The 16,705-nt window shown below is 43.2% G+C and overlaps 1 protein-coding gene across 5 annotated transcripts in view; it reads right to left on the minus strand.

Annotated features, from left to right (window-relative positions):
- Positions 1–589: 589 nt before the first annotated feature.
- The window catches only part of pcdh7b (protocadherin 7b), a 96,738-nt gene continuing 80,622 nt past the window's right edge, over positions 590–16,705 (minus strand). For 2 of the 5 annotated variants that reach the window (XM_068308764.1, XM_068308763.1), the window contains exon 3: positions 590–4,868. In XM_068308764.1, coding sequence (XP_068164865.1) covers positions 4,396–4,868 — 473 coding nt within the window. In that variant the 3' untranslated portion in view covers positions 590–4,395. Of the gene's footprint in view, positions 4,869–6,042; positions 6,062–16,705 lie in introns of all 5 variants that reach the window. The other 3 variants (XM_068308765.1, XM_068308766.1, XM_068308767.1) reach the window with 3 other exon arrangements.

Here is a 16,705-nt window from a genome sequence, read left to right on the forward strand (position 1 = left end):
ATATGATTGAATTAAATGCACCAATCAATTTCTCCCTCCCCCAGAAAGTGTGTCTGATTATGGTGTGATTATTCACTAGTTTTAGAATTCAACCCGCTGGTTTTATTTTCCAGCCACAACAGAAAAACAGCAGAAAGAAAGCTTTTAAATGTCACTTCCTGTCAGTTTATTTTTTTATGTATTTACACAGGGGGTTGATTGAGACCAAACTAGAGTTTAGGAGATGTTTTTAGGAAGCAAGATAGGTGGGAAATAGGAAAATTAAACTGCAATGTTGTTCAAGTTAGCTATGTGCAAACAGAGCACCTATTTATAACGTATTAGCAAAAAATACTTTTTAATGCACTTTACTGCCTCCTAGTGGCCACTAAGTTTTACATGGAAAATTCTTTAAAATTGAATTTTGAAACTAATTAATGTGTGGATGTAAAATTAATTTAAATGAGTAATTTTTGCGCTTTTTATTGTTGATAAACAAAGTTTGTAATGTCTTGAAAATTACTGACCAGCTTCTAAATTCACATTTTTAATGAAAAAAATGACATAAACGTGTAAAAAGAAATCCAAGAAAACTACAAAGATTCGTTTTACCATGTTATATTTTAATTTCTGCAGAGACAAAAATGACAAGCAATTTATTTACACAAACCTGTACAAAAGCAAATTAAATTATGTAAAATATCTCATAAATAGAAGTGGACTTGCGTTCAATACACTTTGCCATGTTCAGCTAAGCTGCGTGCATAGTGACTCATATTAAACAATGACAAATTTGTTCCTCAATTTCTATATCAACATCCAAGTCGCAGGACAATAGTAATGGTTAATATTACAAATCTCATTACACACTGTGAAGGCTATATGAATAGAGGAGAGTTGGGGACTGAACACACACCTCAGGCAGCAAAAACATGTGACGGAGGAGAAATAATTAACTCATAAACAAACTTGTTTTTTCTTCATGTGGCCTAGTTTTCGTTGTCGGTTCAGTTTTTTTTATCTGATCTATAAATTCAAAGACTCACCTTGGAATATCACAGCAAACACTGCGCCGCTGCTGTTTGAAGCACAGGGTTTCATCACCTACTCATATGCATAGGCTGTAAATCTGCATTTTTACCGTCGCGTCGCTAAGGTGTGTGTTCTGTCAGCAACTCTCCCTTGCAGCTTCTTTTTTTGTTTTTTGTTTTTTTTTCCCGTTTCCACTCGTCCTAGTAAGCTGTCACATTAGCATTTTTATCTCTAGGCTCCCTCAACTCTGCAGTCAAATGTCTCCAAGCAACCCCCCCCACCCCCATGATCCTTCTACACCTCTATATTCAGTCCTAGAGCTTGTTTCATGCACAGAGAAGGTTAATTGACCTCTGATGTCATACATGTAACATGAGTGGAACACGACAAAAAAAAAAAAATCCATTATATTTTTGTTATTACTACCAACAAGCAACTTTTTGAATGTATCTGTACTCACTCTGTGATGCAATATGCGAGGAATGGATTTTTCCAACAAGGTAATTGAACCCAATGAATAATCGCCATTTAAGAAATTGACATTTTGACAGTTTGCCCCCCCCCCCCAAAAAAACAAAACAAAAAACCCACCCGTTTTTGACATCATGGGATTTCATCTAAAGAAATGCAAAACTTATTTTAGTCCATTCTTTAAATTTTCACTCCCGTCTAACTTTTGTAACCACGTCGACAAAATTCTTTTATGCACCATTCCGAAAACCGACATTGAATCATACCAGTTGGTATAAAAAGGCACAATTGCATATTTGCATTCACGCTAGTATTTTTTTTCTTCTTTTTTTGTTTTTTTCAGTTTTTCAGAAGCACTCTAAATATACAAAGCGGCACGAGATAAAGGAAAGTAAAACACATTGTAGTACATTGTCAAGATCGTATCTCTGGTTTTGACTTATCAATGTGCAAAAATGACCGTGCGGGATTACAAAATAAAATACAAGATGAGTAAAAATATGTCAATTTAACATTGTGAAAATGAAACATGATGAATTATGGATTGTGTGCTGATATAACGGATAGAAATACTATAATGAAAATTGATCAAGTATTAAAAAAAAAAAATCAGTATGGTCTTAAGGGATGTACTAAGTTGTACTACATGTCTCTTCAGGTATAACAAAAGCAAGCAACAAGGTGTATTACAATGTTTACAAGGAAAACATTTTTTTGTACATTTTGTTTTACATTTTTTTCTTCTTCCTTCGCAGCAAGTGAAGTAAGTTCCCATTAAACGTGCAGTAAAAAGTAAATATTTATGTATACAGTTGTTAAGTATAGGAGCACTTTTCCTTCAAACAACAAGTAGTACTTACAGACTATAGATCGCCGGAATGCAAAAGAAAAAGCAGCTCCAGTCAAACCAAAGGGTTTTCTGCTAACATACAAAAAGTTCCGTTGCATCTGATATTCTTTTGTTACAGTCATGAGATTTTGTGCCTCTGTAGTTGCAAAAGAAAAAGAGAAACGTCACTGCAGACGAGGAGGCACGATGTCTCGACATAGTGTTGTGCCCGCGGGTAAGTGGTTCGTAAGCGCCAGTTTGAGAGGATTTAATGGGTATTTTAGTTTTGAGGCATCACATTCTCATCATTCAATCCCAATCTTTCATTAAAAAAAAAAAATCTTCATGTAATGCATACTTAAAGCAAAGTTCACCCAGAAAGCTATCTTTGTGTGTGTATGGTGGTGGGGGAATGCTTCATCCTGTTTGCGAAGCTTTGGTTTCAACATTAATCCCAAAAAAAACAAAAAACCAAAATTAAAATCCACCTTTTGATTGAACTGCATTGAGCTGATTCTTACATTCGTGCTCAAAGATGCCTTCGCTGTTTTTACTATGGGAAGCAACACCTGCTAGCGCTTAAAAGGACTCTTGGACAGTCGTGCGTGGGTCACCGTGAAGGCTTGAGGAAAAAGTGACAAAAGAAGTTGATGCTTGTTATTTATGTGTACATAATGATATTTATTGCTCAGTCTATTACACAAGAAAAAAAAACGAGACATGATGATAAAAAGCTGTCCTGGCAGCTGTTTTAGCACCAGCTTGGCCACATTTAAACCCTAAATAAGCCAGTGTATTATCGGTGTACAGATAGTATACACTAAATATAGCACACACTGCATATTTTGCCGGTAAACACACACAATTTCAATTTCACCTCCATAATTTTAATCCAGGCATGCCACACGGTGTTTTAGCCCAAGCCTTGAAATCAATACAGCAGCGTCACTGGTCTGAGTCACATAATTCTCCATTTCTACCAATGTGTGTGTGTGTGTGTGTGTGTGTGTGCGATTGAGAACAAATAGGGTAAGTATTACAACTTACGGAATCCCACCGAAGTGATCCGAATATGCGCGACATGCTTTTCCAGAAACATGTCGTGACTCTAAATGTGCGGTTCGCGAGACGGTTTTTAGACCTCACCAATCAAAAGACAGAGAACAAGAGACTGAGGAAGGGGTTACAAGACAAAATTGAATGAAAGCAGTTAGCATTGTTGCTATGGGCTAATGTGTATGTACAATGAGTTACGTTCCACCTGTGAAGAGTGCACACACTGGTAGGGTAGAGTCAGCCAGCATAGGTTGGTCAGGGTACACCAGTGGTACAGTCTCAAGCAAGTTGTTGTTGCAGTAAATCCCATTGGTTTGTTTTCTGGGGTTTTATATTTAAAGCTTAGTCTTTGCTGTCCAATTTGAATACAGTCAAGTTTTGGTCTTTTGCTCTAAAGCAACTTGTTTTCCAACAGCCAATACGATGGAATCCACAGGCAGCGCAGTAAGACAAGAGACCATTACGTCTAATATATTGATGCAGCCTCTGAACATTGTGGCTGGAGTGTTCCACTTTTCTGAAATTTAAAAAAAAAAAAAGGGCATAGCCAGACACACTTCAAAGTCAAAATAGTCCACATGTACAACTGTTTCCTACAAAAAAACACAAATAAAAAGGAATGGTCTCTGTTTGTACATTGCCATCTTCGCAGAATGGGTTCTTGGGGGATAGAAGGTAATGCATGCATGTAGTGGGTATGTAAAATGATTTGATTATTGTACAGATCGACTGTCAGGCAGCAGATCGTGTCCCAAAAGCCCGACTCGCCAGTAGAACATATTTGCCCTCGGTTGTTCCTCCTCCTCCTTTGTTCCAGGTAACGGCCGGAGTTTCACTTAAATAGTGGTGCTATATTTATATTTCTACCTCATTAAGGAGAAGTCCTAAAAGTCTTTGGAGCAAGATTAGTCCTCGTGCGCAACAAGGGCAGCTAAAAGTTTGTAGAGCTGTTACCGTGGTGGTAAGAAACTACTCAGAGAGTTCTTAGACTGTACGTTGTGGCACAGGTGCGTCCAAACCATCCCGTCTCACAGGTAGACCTCTCGCCGTGTCAGAGTACCACAGGAAGTGGGTTTGTACTCCCCAGTAGGTGCAAGAGGGATCTCCTCAGTGGGGTGACCCAGCACCTCCTCCCCGCTTCCCGGCGAGTCGTAAGAAGGTGATCCGAAGGCATCGTAGTTGGAGGAGGAGGAAGCCATCTTCTTGTTCAGAAGGTTACGGTTGCGGTCGCCCATCATGTGAGCAGCCGTTGGGTCTCCGTTGGCCATGGCGGCCATGGCGAGGGTCTCTTGGCTGCCGGGCTGGTCTGCGCTGCTGCTGCCGCTGCCGTTGCCGCTCATGAAAGTGGAAAGCTTTGGTTGTTGTGGAGTGGTGGTGGACTTGGAAGGCCGTCGCTCGGGCGACGTGCGCACAGGCATCCAGCAGGAGTCCGAGTGGCCGTACTCGTCACATTCCCGGGTGCACTTGCCAGTCATGGCTACGTCAGGCAACGGCCGGGCGTCTAGGGGAAGCAGAGGGAGACAGACAAGAAGTAAATGATACTGTTGACCTCACCAAAGTGGGATAATTCAGCTAAATAAAGTCCCTTACACTCAAGTGTTTGGTGTGGTGTGTGTGACATGATAATGATTTCTCTTATTAGATGTGTGAATGTATATTTTCTCCCTAGTGGGCTCATCATCACATCAGAATGTTAATGGATAAGGTGAAAAAACAACAAAAAACGGCTGACAATGAGAGCCAAACACGTGCCGCCACATCCGATGTCAGCAAGTAAGCTCTGAATTTTATCGCTAGTGGACAGAATTAAGCTTCGGCGGTGGATAAAATTCTGTGTTTTCATGCAGAACCCAAACCACATGACAGGAAAACAAAGACTCCAACCGGCTCCAACCACAGCCTCCAAACTGAAGAACAAATGGCGTGAATCCAAGTTGAAATAATGTCATGCTTCAAAACATATTTGTGCAAGAAAAAGGGAAGGGAAGGGAAGGGGAAATCGATGGACGGAGAGGAAGGGAGGTCGGGTTCTGTTGTTTAAACTTCTTTAAATTTTAAGTTGCACAATTAAATCTGCTCTGTTTGTCTGCAACTTGTGTATGTTTGTAAGATAAGAACGCGGTGCAGTTTGGTCTCTTATCTGGTGATTGACAGATGGCAATCACGTTGCGATCTAAGTAGCTTAATCGCTTTGTGAGGCTAAGGCGTCCTGATATCCTCTTAAATCCACTAATAGGGGTCTCAACCAATTACCTAGCGAGGAGCTGGACTCAGATTACCTACATTATTTTGGAAGGCAAATTATGTGCTTACAGTGCTTCACCGGGACAACAAGTTTGACAGATCCCCTACTGTCAGATGGTACGAGAGTTAATTCCAGTGCAATAGACGAGATGTAATTATCCCAAATGCAGCACACCAGAGCGGAGCAGCTGGCTCAGTGTAAAGCAAAAACTGTAAGGAAGAAAGGAGGCCATGACCGTGTGCTCACAGCACAAAGTCAACAGGAGCACCAGTGGTATTAAAGGCTATGTTAAACATAATTTATTGAATGACCTGATGCGAAGTATGGAAAAACCAAAAAATCAAGCAAAGCGAGGGTGAGTGCAAAGCAAGCCAAGCATGCCTGTCGCACAAAAAAGAAAAAAAAGCAAAGAATTTGGACCATGGCTTACTTTTAATGCTCTTTTTCTCCTGTAAAAGAAACAAAAATAGAACAGAAATCACTCTTTGTTTTCCACTTATGCATTAATATGTATGTAATAGATATAAACATGTAGTGTAGGAGAGTTCCTGGAGAAAAGTTGACCAATAACAGCGTTATGCAGAGCAGACACATGACTGAGGACACAATGCAGCCGAGACAAAGACAGCAAAGACAAAGAACGTTGGACAACAGAATGAGGCGTGTGTTGTTCTACGCATTGGAGTTTTTTAATCAAAAAATCAATTACTCGAATCGTTTTTGGCAAAAAAAATAGAAAAATCAACTCACTAAGAGTGCCATTCATTGAACTCTTACTTCCTGCTAAATTCTAGAATCCATTTTCATGCAACGAGCATAAATTGATAATTGCCAGCTATAGAGCAAAATGCCTCAGGGAGCAACTTTCACTTGAGAGAGAAATCAAATAACTTTTTTTTTTGTCATTAGCGAACCCCCCCCCAAAACAAAAAACAAAAACAAATGAGCGACTCTGTTTTAATGAAATGAAAATAGCTAAACAAATGAGGAGGAGACAGGCGTGAAAACACGATGGCTACGATGGCAATCGCGAATAGTTAACATGGCAGCTGATGTGGTGGGGGTGATCACACTGGCTATGAGTCATAGCATGAAAAAGAAAGAATGTCTTTGTCTCCTTCTTACTGTTTTTACCTCAATCGTACCGGCATGATTGAGCTATCAGGCTGTACCCCATAATGCCTAGCGTTTCTTGCAAGAAACTGCGGCACCCTGCCCTGGGATGCCCCTCTAATTGCCCCCCTCACGCCAGTTGCATTCTGACAAACTGAGAGGAAAAAAAAACTATGATCTGGTAGGTAAGCAGCCAACCTTCGGCGTCCATCCCCGCTGCCCCTGTCTGGTAGTTAGCTAGCGCCGGTGTGTGTGGAAAGGCTGATTATTTCTAAGCCATGGTCCATTGACTCTGCAGGGATGCTAAAATTGAAGACGTTTCCTACTGAGCTAATGAATTAGACTGCTATATCATAGCAAAATGCAGTTTTTTTTCACATTCCTCCCACAAAAGTGTCGCCTCCCTCTGAGATTGGCTCATCAATAAGGGTATTTTAAACCCACTACAATAAATCCGTCCCTGAGACCGGTGAGCGGCCAGTGTCGGCTTTAACTAGTACTTGAACCTGTTGGCGGAGGAACAGCTGCAGGGAACACTAAATTAATTTTAAAATCCCCTCAGACTCATTTTATTATTTATTCATTCTGACAGAAACATAAGTCATAAGAGTAAAAAAAAGCAAATACATCACAATACAGTTGAGATATAATAGGTCGTCTGGAGTATTTGTGAGAATGAGACACGCAACGGTTGCTTTCAAACGTGTCCGAAGGCCATTTCCAGACCCAATTGGAAAAAATCAGGACGTAGAAAACATCTTTTTAGAGGAAAGCGCTTCGAGCGCACGCGGGCTTTTGTTACCCGCTCCGCAAACGCCCTGCGAGTCACGACACGACACAATACAAGTGGGTCATTAAGCTGTGTCAAAGAAGCACTTCCTGCCCTCCATCCCAGGTTACATCCCTGAAGGCTTGTGGCTTTTCATTGGCTGATCAAGAGCTGGGAAACAGCATTATCCCTCTTTTTTACTGACAAGACGTCTCCGGAAACAGGAAGGAGAGGTAGATGGGAATAACCGAAGGGCAACCCCCCATCCCAGAGTGGTAACTCTGTGTGGACAAAGGCGGTTTGCCTCTGAAGACATGGAAAAGATATTTATACCTCACATCTACAGAGCAGACTTTCTTCATTTGTGCGGCTGAAAGTGGGCCAGTGTGGCTTTTCTTAGCTGGCTTTAGTCAGCCACCCAATCAGCTGACTGGCTTTAGTCTGTGGGATGTTTCATAAGAGTCTTCGCTGGTGGGGCCCAGTAGCAATTTGATGCGGCGACTTTAGCACTCGCTAAGATCATACAGCGGTAGAAAAAATAAACCAGACTTATACTGTTTGCCCCTTCTGGGCATATGTGCTCGCTAATGGCTGCTGCGTGGGAATTTTCGAGGCAATTACAGTTTCAGCGTGTTTGTTGGTGTCATGATACCGAACACTGGGTTCTCAGTGCAGCTCGTCAGCAACATCCACTTCCCAATCTGACTTCATCTACGTCACCAGTTGCTTCTTTCCTCTATATATTTTGCGTTGAAACACTTGGGGCTCTCTGACCTTTTTGCCCCCTTTTTTCTGGCCAGTGGATTTAAGTATACATCAGGGAATAGAGGGAGGGATGAGAAAGAACAGACAAAGAGGACAAAGCAGAGTTGAAGCGGACACTGGGTAGGGGTCAGAATGGGACGGCAAGGGGAAATTGATGACAAGAGGGGAGGTATGGATGGAGGAGAGGCTGAAGGACGGAGTGTTTGTGCTGAGTGTTGTAGGGTCAGGGCCTGGGAGAAGGGGAACAGCAGATTGAATGGAGAAGACAGCAATGGGTGCCTTTGGGCCGTCTCAGGCCAAAGACATGCCAACGAGAGCAGAGGAGACGGGGGGAGGGGGTCTGGGAGAATTGAGGACATCGGCAAAGACAGGAGAGGAGAAAAAAGCTCCAATAAAGAGACCTTTGATAGTAGAAGTTGTCCCGTACTTTAAATAAATCATGAAACATGTGCTCTCAGGTGAAGACGCGCATTAACCAATCAGTCCAAGGACCTTCTTTTAACAGCGAGGTCTGGTGTGCCTCTGCGCTAACTCTATCTAATATACTCCCATTACATTCCTTACATTAAGGAAGCTAAAATAAGACTCTCTAACCTCCAGATGGCATTTAGACCCGTCTACATGGTTTTAATTTCAACCGAAACGGAGCTTCTATCGGGTCTGGACGAGGAAAGGGGAAGTTTTATGGGATGAGGCAGAACGGGTACAAGGGGGGTGTCGAGTCAAGCTGCGGAATTGGGTTCCTGATTGCCTCGCACCCCCCTCAGCAAAAGGCCTCCACTGTATGGACGGATGTATTTTGCACGGCAGAGCAATCAGCGTGAAGACGACAGTGTACATCGCCGGGTGTCACACAGATTACTCCATGTGGCTCAGGGAGAGAAAATGAAATATTTATCCCCGGAAAAACCAGCTGTGGGAAACACTCCTGACAAAATAGCAGAAGAGAAGAAAAAAAGAGACGAATAAGAAGTGATGTGAGGAGACAGAGACATCGACATGGATGAAATTCTACAACAAAGACACCACAGAAAGCCGGCGTTCTCTCGCCGCTCCTTGTTTTCCTCTCTGCTCGTTTCTCGCCCCCTAATAGGGTCGCATTTAATTGGGTGAAACTTGATGACTAATTGCGGTGTGAGAGCACTTCTCCGTGTTTTTGGCCGTCTTGCTATCCGACACCCTTGTGGCATCGCCTCAGAGCGAACGGGTCCTCTCATCTCGATAAGCCGAGAGACGATCGCGTAAAGAAAGGTAGAGGAAGTAGGGGAAGGAACATCGGGAAAAAATAAGTTGGGTGGGAGATAACAGGTGCCACATTATTAATGTTGCAACGGCGAATTCAGACGGAACAATATCCACAGGAAAAAGCGGTATTTGTCTTTCTCTCGCCGAGATGTTTGCCAAATAATTAAGGGGTGTTGGGGGGGAGGACAGATATGCAGCGGTGGAGACCAAAAGGGGAGTCCTGGGGAGTCATGACCTTTTGGAAATGCAAGTCTCGGTGTGCGCAGTGAGCAACGGCGCTAATTGATGGGAATGGCTGTGGAGGGATTTCTGTCCTGGCTTAGTTACCTTCATATAAACCACATTTGTCAAACTCAAGGCCCGGGGGCCAAATGTGGCCCTCCACATCGTTTTATGTGGCCCGCAAGAGCATAAAAGGTCAGCGTCGAAAAATACATAGATCAAAAGTGTGCTTTGACCAAAACCCCATTTCCCACAATGCCTTAATTCAGCCCATTTTAACGCTGACTAAACGTAGTGAACAAAGTTAAATTCCTAACTCATGTCTGATGTTATTTTTCTTTATTGATTGATAGTTTGATCCTTGATTGATGGAGTTCTGTGGGTTTAATAACCTGACAAATTAAAAGGATTTATGTTAGAACAGAGAAACAAACATGTTTTTTCTGTCTAACTGTAATGTTTGTAAGGGGTAGTTACGTTTAAGTTACTTTACATTGTGTTACCTTACATTTATGTTACTTTACATTGTGTTACTTTACATTGTGTTACGTTTAGTTACATTTATTAGTTACATCTGGTCCTGTGAGAACAGCCGTGATGCTGATGTGGCCCTCAGTGAAAATGACACCCCTGACATAGATGTTAATAATGACTTTAAACGACCTCTTTACCTCGTTCTCAACACCAGGACATCCTGTCTCCAACGTAACCTTTTCACTTTGGAAGCTGCGCTCTGAGGCTGGCGACAAGAACGCTTCTAAAAGAGGCAGCAGGAGATGTAATTGTCTTTCCTTCTGAGCTTCTTGAAGTATTTAAGAGGGCATCTGAGGGAATCATCTGGAACCTCCCGCTATGTCTTGTGAGGTGCAGGAGAACAAACGGGATGGATGAGCAGGGGACGGGATGAGGTTTGTAACGGGGTCACCTTCTGACTCTGACTTTTTGGAGACGCTGATGGGAGACTTGTTCTAGACTCACTTCCTCTTGATTCTCTCTTTGCTAGCGTAGCATGGCAGCTAAAGCGTGGATGTTTGTTCCTACAGTGGGGTCGGCCCTCTTTCTGGGATGATGGATGCACTGCAGCCTCCTCATGAAGTAATTAATTGAAGACTGATTACTTTTGCATAATTTCATTCTGGTGACAACCTCCCAGCCAATCAGCAGAGGCGGCTAGAACTCTCCCTCCCTTCTGGACACGTCCTCCATCTTTTGGTCTTTACTTTCTGACTTCCTGAACAGTCAGCCCATAAATAAGGTGTTCCTGCACGTCATTGGCCGTGCATGCCGACACGCTAGCATGCATGTGCGACGACGTGAAGGTGAAGCTCGTATCTGCAGCAGGTGGTGTTTACCGCAAGGATATCTTCTCCGTCTTGGGTGTTCGAGCAGCACAGACGAGCGTCCTCAGAGCGCCTCCGACCTCTGACCTCATTCATAAATGGAGCAAACGGCAAGATGGCGTGGAGCGAAAAGCACCAGAGTGACTCAGCCACCCCTGCTAATAAGAGTGATGACGCTGGCTGCCTGCCACGCACCACAAACAAAAAGTCTGCCACGACTCAAAAGCACCTCCTAAATATGTTATGAAATCCACGAAACAGCTAAAAACCGAAACATTGTGCATATTATATATATTTATATACGCTTGAAAAGGCAACCCGATGGTGGCGTGAACAAAAAAAGCGCTGCGGCTGCTGTTTTATGCGCTGCGCTTTTCGGCGCGGTGTTCTGAGCTTATACAAAATACTCCGGAAGACCCGTAAGGATTAGCGTTAGCCGCTCTGCCGCGCTGCGCACACACACACACACACACACACACACACACACACACACACACACACACACACACACACACACACACACAAAACACTGCTAGCAACCGATAAAACAACGCGGCATCCTCGCCTCATTTTCACTCTGCACAAACACGGGTTGAAGCAAACCTTGCATTAACCATGCAGCATATGTGAAGCTCGTGTGTGTGTGTGTGTGTGTGTGTGTGTGTGTGTGTGTGTGTGTGTGTGTGTACTCAGCATTCCCAGCCACAGACAAGAGAAGCACACAGTATTATTTGATAAGACAAACACAGGACAAGGGGCAATGGGTGTGTAGAAAATGGTAGGGCTTATACCAAGCTAGTGTGAGTGTGTGAGCGAGGGGTTAAATCAGTTAGAAAATGTGTGTTTTTTTATTGTTTATTCTTCTAAATTCTGTCTCTCACGCTGACGCTCCCCTTCCTCTCTGTCCCTCTCCAGTCTTTAGAAAAAGAAGTGTCATTGCTTCTCCTACACTCTTACTCTTATCGCATACTCCCAGGCACACTCACACAATGGCCTGTTTTACACCATTAAATGGTTATTTGTCAAAATACAATTTCGATTAAATCCTCCCTAAAATAAAAAAAATAAAAAAGAAACAACAGAAAAAAACCCAAGAATGGGTCGGTGTGTTTGTGCTTTTCACTGATCATTCTAATAAGAGAGTCTAATTCATAGTGAGGTACATTGTTGAGGTAGAGTTACAAAGCAAATCGGCGAAAATATCTGATAGCGACAGCGGCTTTTGCTGATTTTCTTTTTTATCTGATTCAGTTAAAATGATGCCGCCTGGATAGAAAACGGTTCAGGTTCAGCCCTGAGCTGCATGTGAAATAGGAAACTTCAGAACAAAACCTGACAAAGACGCCGCACATTTGAACCCAAACTCCATTGTGCATCTTAAATCCGGCGTGACCTTGGTATGTAGAGTCACCATTCAGGCATTCCTGCGTTTATGTTTTGAAAAAAGAAAAAGAAAAAAAGGGAAAGAGCAGCCAACAATTTCTTGATGTGACAAAATAAAATCCATCTGCACTCGCATGTGCATCTCATCTGTGAAACAGAAGTTGTTTAGAAGTGGAGGGCTAGCCGGCTAGCACACCAACCAAACACCCATGAGTGTCGTCCTGGGCGTAGCGATCAGCTCAAAGCTGCTGGCTCTTTCTCCTCCGGAGTGGGCTGGACACGATGAGTCACGACCTTAATGGGAACTAGCAGTGGAAATGCGGTCATGCTGACCTCAAGGGGCTTTCAGTGTTTGCACGTGGGCTCGTAAACAGGCACATAAAACTCGACTCTGGGCCACAAAGAATGGGAAATTATCCCCGGCCCACGTCGACCAAAGGGACTCTTATTTTGCAGGTTTTACAAAATGTGATTGCCACCTGTGTCCAGACTCAAACGTTTAGAGCGACTGAGTTGAAGACGTTTTTACAACATGGGATGAAAAATGTAACGGTAATCTATGTGGAAAGTGTTTTGTATTATTTGTCATGGTCAGTTCTCCTTCAAACTAACGAATTGCTTCATCAAAACCACTTCTAGACAGCCTTGCACTTAAACCGAGTTATCTCACGGCACCAAACAGGGATCTGGCAGCTTCTCTTCTCTAGACGTATTCCTTTACCTCAGACAGGACTCCAGCACGTCTTTTATGTATCTTAGAGTCTGACCAGGGTGCCCCTGCTGTTTAAAAGCTCCTGTCCTACCTTTCAAACACAAAAGGCTTCATTAAAAAGAGGCTTGATCAAGTAGACTTGCATGCCATACGACCAAAAACACGTCTGTTACACTCAGTGATCTCATCACGTCTTGGGCTGAGGAAAGGCTCGGTGAGAAATGTCATCTTGTTTTCCTGAGTGCCTTAAAAAAACCCTCCTGCCACTCCTGCTCAGACAGAAGCTCAGAGCGATACAGCCTGATAATGCCAAGGTGCCCTGGATTATAGACTATCTCACAGATAGCCCCCAGTTTGTCCCCTTCTGGAGCACGGTATTGGATTTGCGGCTGCAGAGAGGCACTGCGCTGTCACCTTTCTTATTTACTCTCTATCTTTGACTTGAGACTCAGGTGTGGGCCACCTCCAGACTTTCTCTGATGACTCCTCTATTATGGGATATATCCTGAAGAGAATGAAGAGGGTACACCGTATGGGTCTGCCAGTAGGACCACCTGAAACTGAGCACGCCGCAAATGAAAAATCTTGTAAAGGGTGGTGTTCTGATAAATGTGACAACCCATTGTCACTGTGAAACATCCATCTATCTTTTTATATGAGCATTTTACAAGGTCATAGCCCCTCTGAGTTGACAGGGGCGAGATATACCGTCCTGACACTAAGAGACAGCGAGCCCGCCCACTCTGATACGTATACATTAATCAGGTAACTCATTATTAAGATAAGAAAAACCCTTGCCTGAGAAGAAATGAGAGTGTTATAGCAGAGCAAAGACAGGAAGAAGTAGAGAAATGTATATTTAGTCGGCCCCTCAGGTCTGAAACTCCCCGGCTGAAGATCTGAGGCTGCAGAATCGCTAACATATTTAAATCCCTTCTCTGTTTGAAAAGCATGCCTTTTATTAAGTCAAGCATACAATTATTGACATTTCCTATCATGTTTTTATCATTCATTTCTTCTACTATGCATGTATAGCATCAAAATACTATAAAGGTAGCCTATTATCATCTGTCAGCATTATTAGAATATTACTCATAACGTCCCAAACGGTATGTTTTTCTGCCCTTTACAATATCCAACTTGTACTTTGAGGTTATGTCTTTAAGAAGAACAAATAATGATGCTTGTTCACATGCTAGCACGCATCGACGTAAGGATAGCCAAGCTGCTGCTACACTCTTCACAACATCGCCAATCCCTAAGAAGGTTTTACATGTTGGAAGCCCATCTGAACATTTCGACTGACTTTTACTACCCGGTCAGGGTGATGTATCCCTCCGTAACCATTCGTCAATGCCAGATTTCCTGCAACAAATACCACAGGGAGACAACAAGACTGATTCCAGTCGTCACTCAGAAGTTGTTTTTAGTTTAAATGCGAGAGCAATTTGAGACCAAAAACCCAGTTTCATCAACACTGGCATGGATTGCATGGATGAACAAAAAACGGGAGATGCCCTAAAGTGGAGTCAATAACAATGCCAGTCTTTCAACCCCACAACAGACACCACTCCTTAAAAGGCCAGTTTAGAAATGTAGAGCTGCAGCGGCGTGGCTGGAGTGATACACAGTACATTATTTAAAGCACCCAGGGCCCAATTTGTCACTCTGGTGGGTTCATCACAGCGAACATCCTTTATGAAATGCACTTTTCACGCTGCATGTCGGAGGGATCAAAGCAGCAGCCGCCGCCGCCTCGCCTGCTTCTCCCTGTTCAGTCTCCCTGCTCCGTATCCCACTGACAAAATGAGTCAATTTAAACCAAATGGATCCCCCATCAAAATCACAAGAGAAGTGGGTGAGGGGGACAGACGGGGAGAAAGAGATTCATATTGTGGTTGGTTGACGTTTGGACAGGTGGCCAGTAACTAGGGAATAGGGACACTCTGTCACTTATATCGACTGAAATTGGTGGGATAAAGGACATAAATGCCACATCACTGTATCAAAGCTGAAGTCGGCTTCCTGCTAAATTGTGGAGAAGGTCAAACCTAGCATGTAAAAGCACAGCATGTGATGGAAATAGTCTTGTTTTTCAGCTATTTCTGGGAATCAAGTCACACATTTGGCCAATGGCGACCTGTCAAGTGAGTCGCTGGATGATATATATTTTTTATTTGACTGTATGTGTTGGGAAAAACTGTTTCTGAGCAAAATAGAACTTTAAGGTGAATTCCAGCTACGGTTCGTGAGACTCTTTACTGCCACTTAGAGGAATCCAGAGAAATTACATCAGATATGCTAAAATTGGAAGCTAATTTTAAGGAAATTAAGGAAATACAAGTCATATGGGCTGTTTGTTAACATTAGCAAAGTGAACAGATGTTGCTATGCATTAGCTATTAGCGTATGCAGCTAATGCTCCGGAGGACTAGAAACTCCAGCAAACACGGTTGAGAGCAGGTTGAGACGTTTCATTCCAACGGTTTTAATTCTCAGCGGTCAAAAAGCTGTAACGCAGCACTAACCCGCCATTAATCAGCACTTCTCCAGAAAGATGGTGCATTAACACCTGAAGAGTGTGTTTGCCTCAGCATTCTCTGCATTATTTCCGGCTCATGTGAAACTCAAATTAATTTGACATGATGGCACGGGGGTACATAACTTCACCGTGGCTTTTCTCCTTTGCCTTTGAAGCACTGAAAACACGCTTCATTATTCATTCAGCTTGACAGGCCTATCCCCCCCCCCAACCCATCCACCCACCTCTACCAACACCCCCACCACCACCTCCTCCTTTTTAGCAAAGCTCACAACCAATTGATTTTTCCTCTTTCCTCTGCCTTTTCTCCCCCCCTTTTCCCGTCCTTGATTCTAATGCTTCTGGGTTGTGGGAAATATTTATTCAGATTGATCGATGACGGAACGAGTCTTTCATGAGCGTTAGAACTCACTCTTTTTGTCCCACTGATGTCTCCAAATATCAATCAACAATGGGTAAGGGGGGGTAAGGCTGGACTACTGATTAGGGCCCTAAAGGCCAGACTCATTTGCCTGCTCTATGAAAGAGAACAGAAAAATACCCACCAGACACCAAGAAGTGCGACCTGTGGTGGAAAGTTTGCCCATTTTAGGTTTCATCCAACAAGCGTTCGCCATTAAAACTCTTAAGAGGCAAATAAAACTTTTACTCTGATGATTGACGCACCTGAAGCACACCCAGACACCGACTAAGTTTGGCCCGAAGGTGCGAACTTGTTTGGTTGCCGCACATGACGCATTACCGAGGGGCTGGAGGGTGTCCTCCAATGATAATTCCTGCTTCTGTGTTGTTACCATTAAAATTGCAGAGCCAACAGGATATTTTCTGCATCAATTTTTTATAACGCCGAGTCTCGACAGCCCCCATCTTCTACCCTCACGCTGAATAATGATAAAGTCCTCAAAGCCTTTGCATCTCCTTCTCTCTCCGGATGAATGCAGAGAGGTTTATGTATCAGGCATGTATTAGGGATGCAGACAGGATAGTGGTCTACCTCAAGGG

Source organism: Antennarius striatus, chromosome 23, assembly GCF_040054535.1.
Source record: "Antennarius striatus isolate MH-2024 chromosome 23, ASM4005453v1, whole genome shotgun sequence".
Classification (NCBI taxonomy): domain Eukaryota; kingdom Metazoa; phylum Chordata; class Actinopteri; order Lophiiformes; family Antennariidae; genus Antennarius; species Antennarius striatus.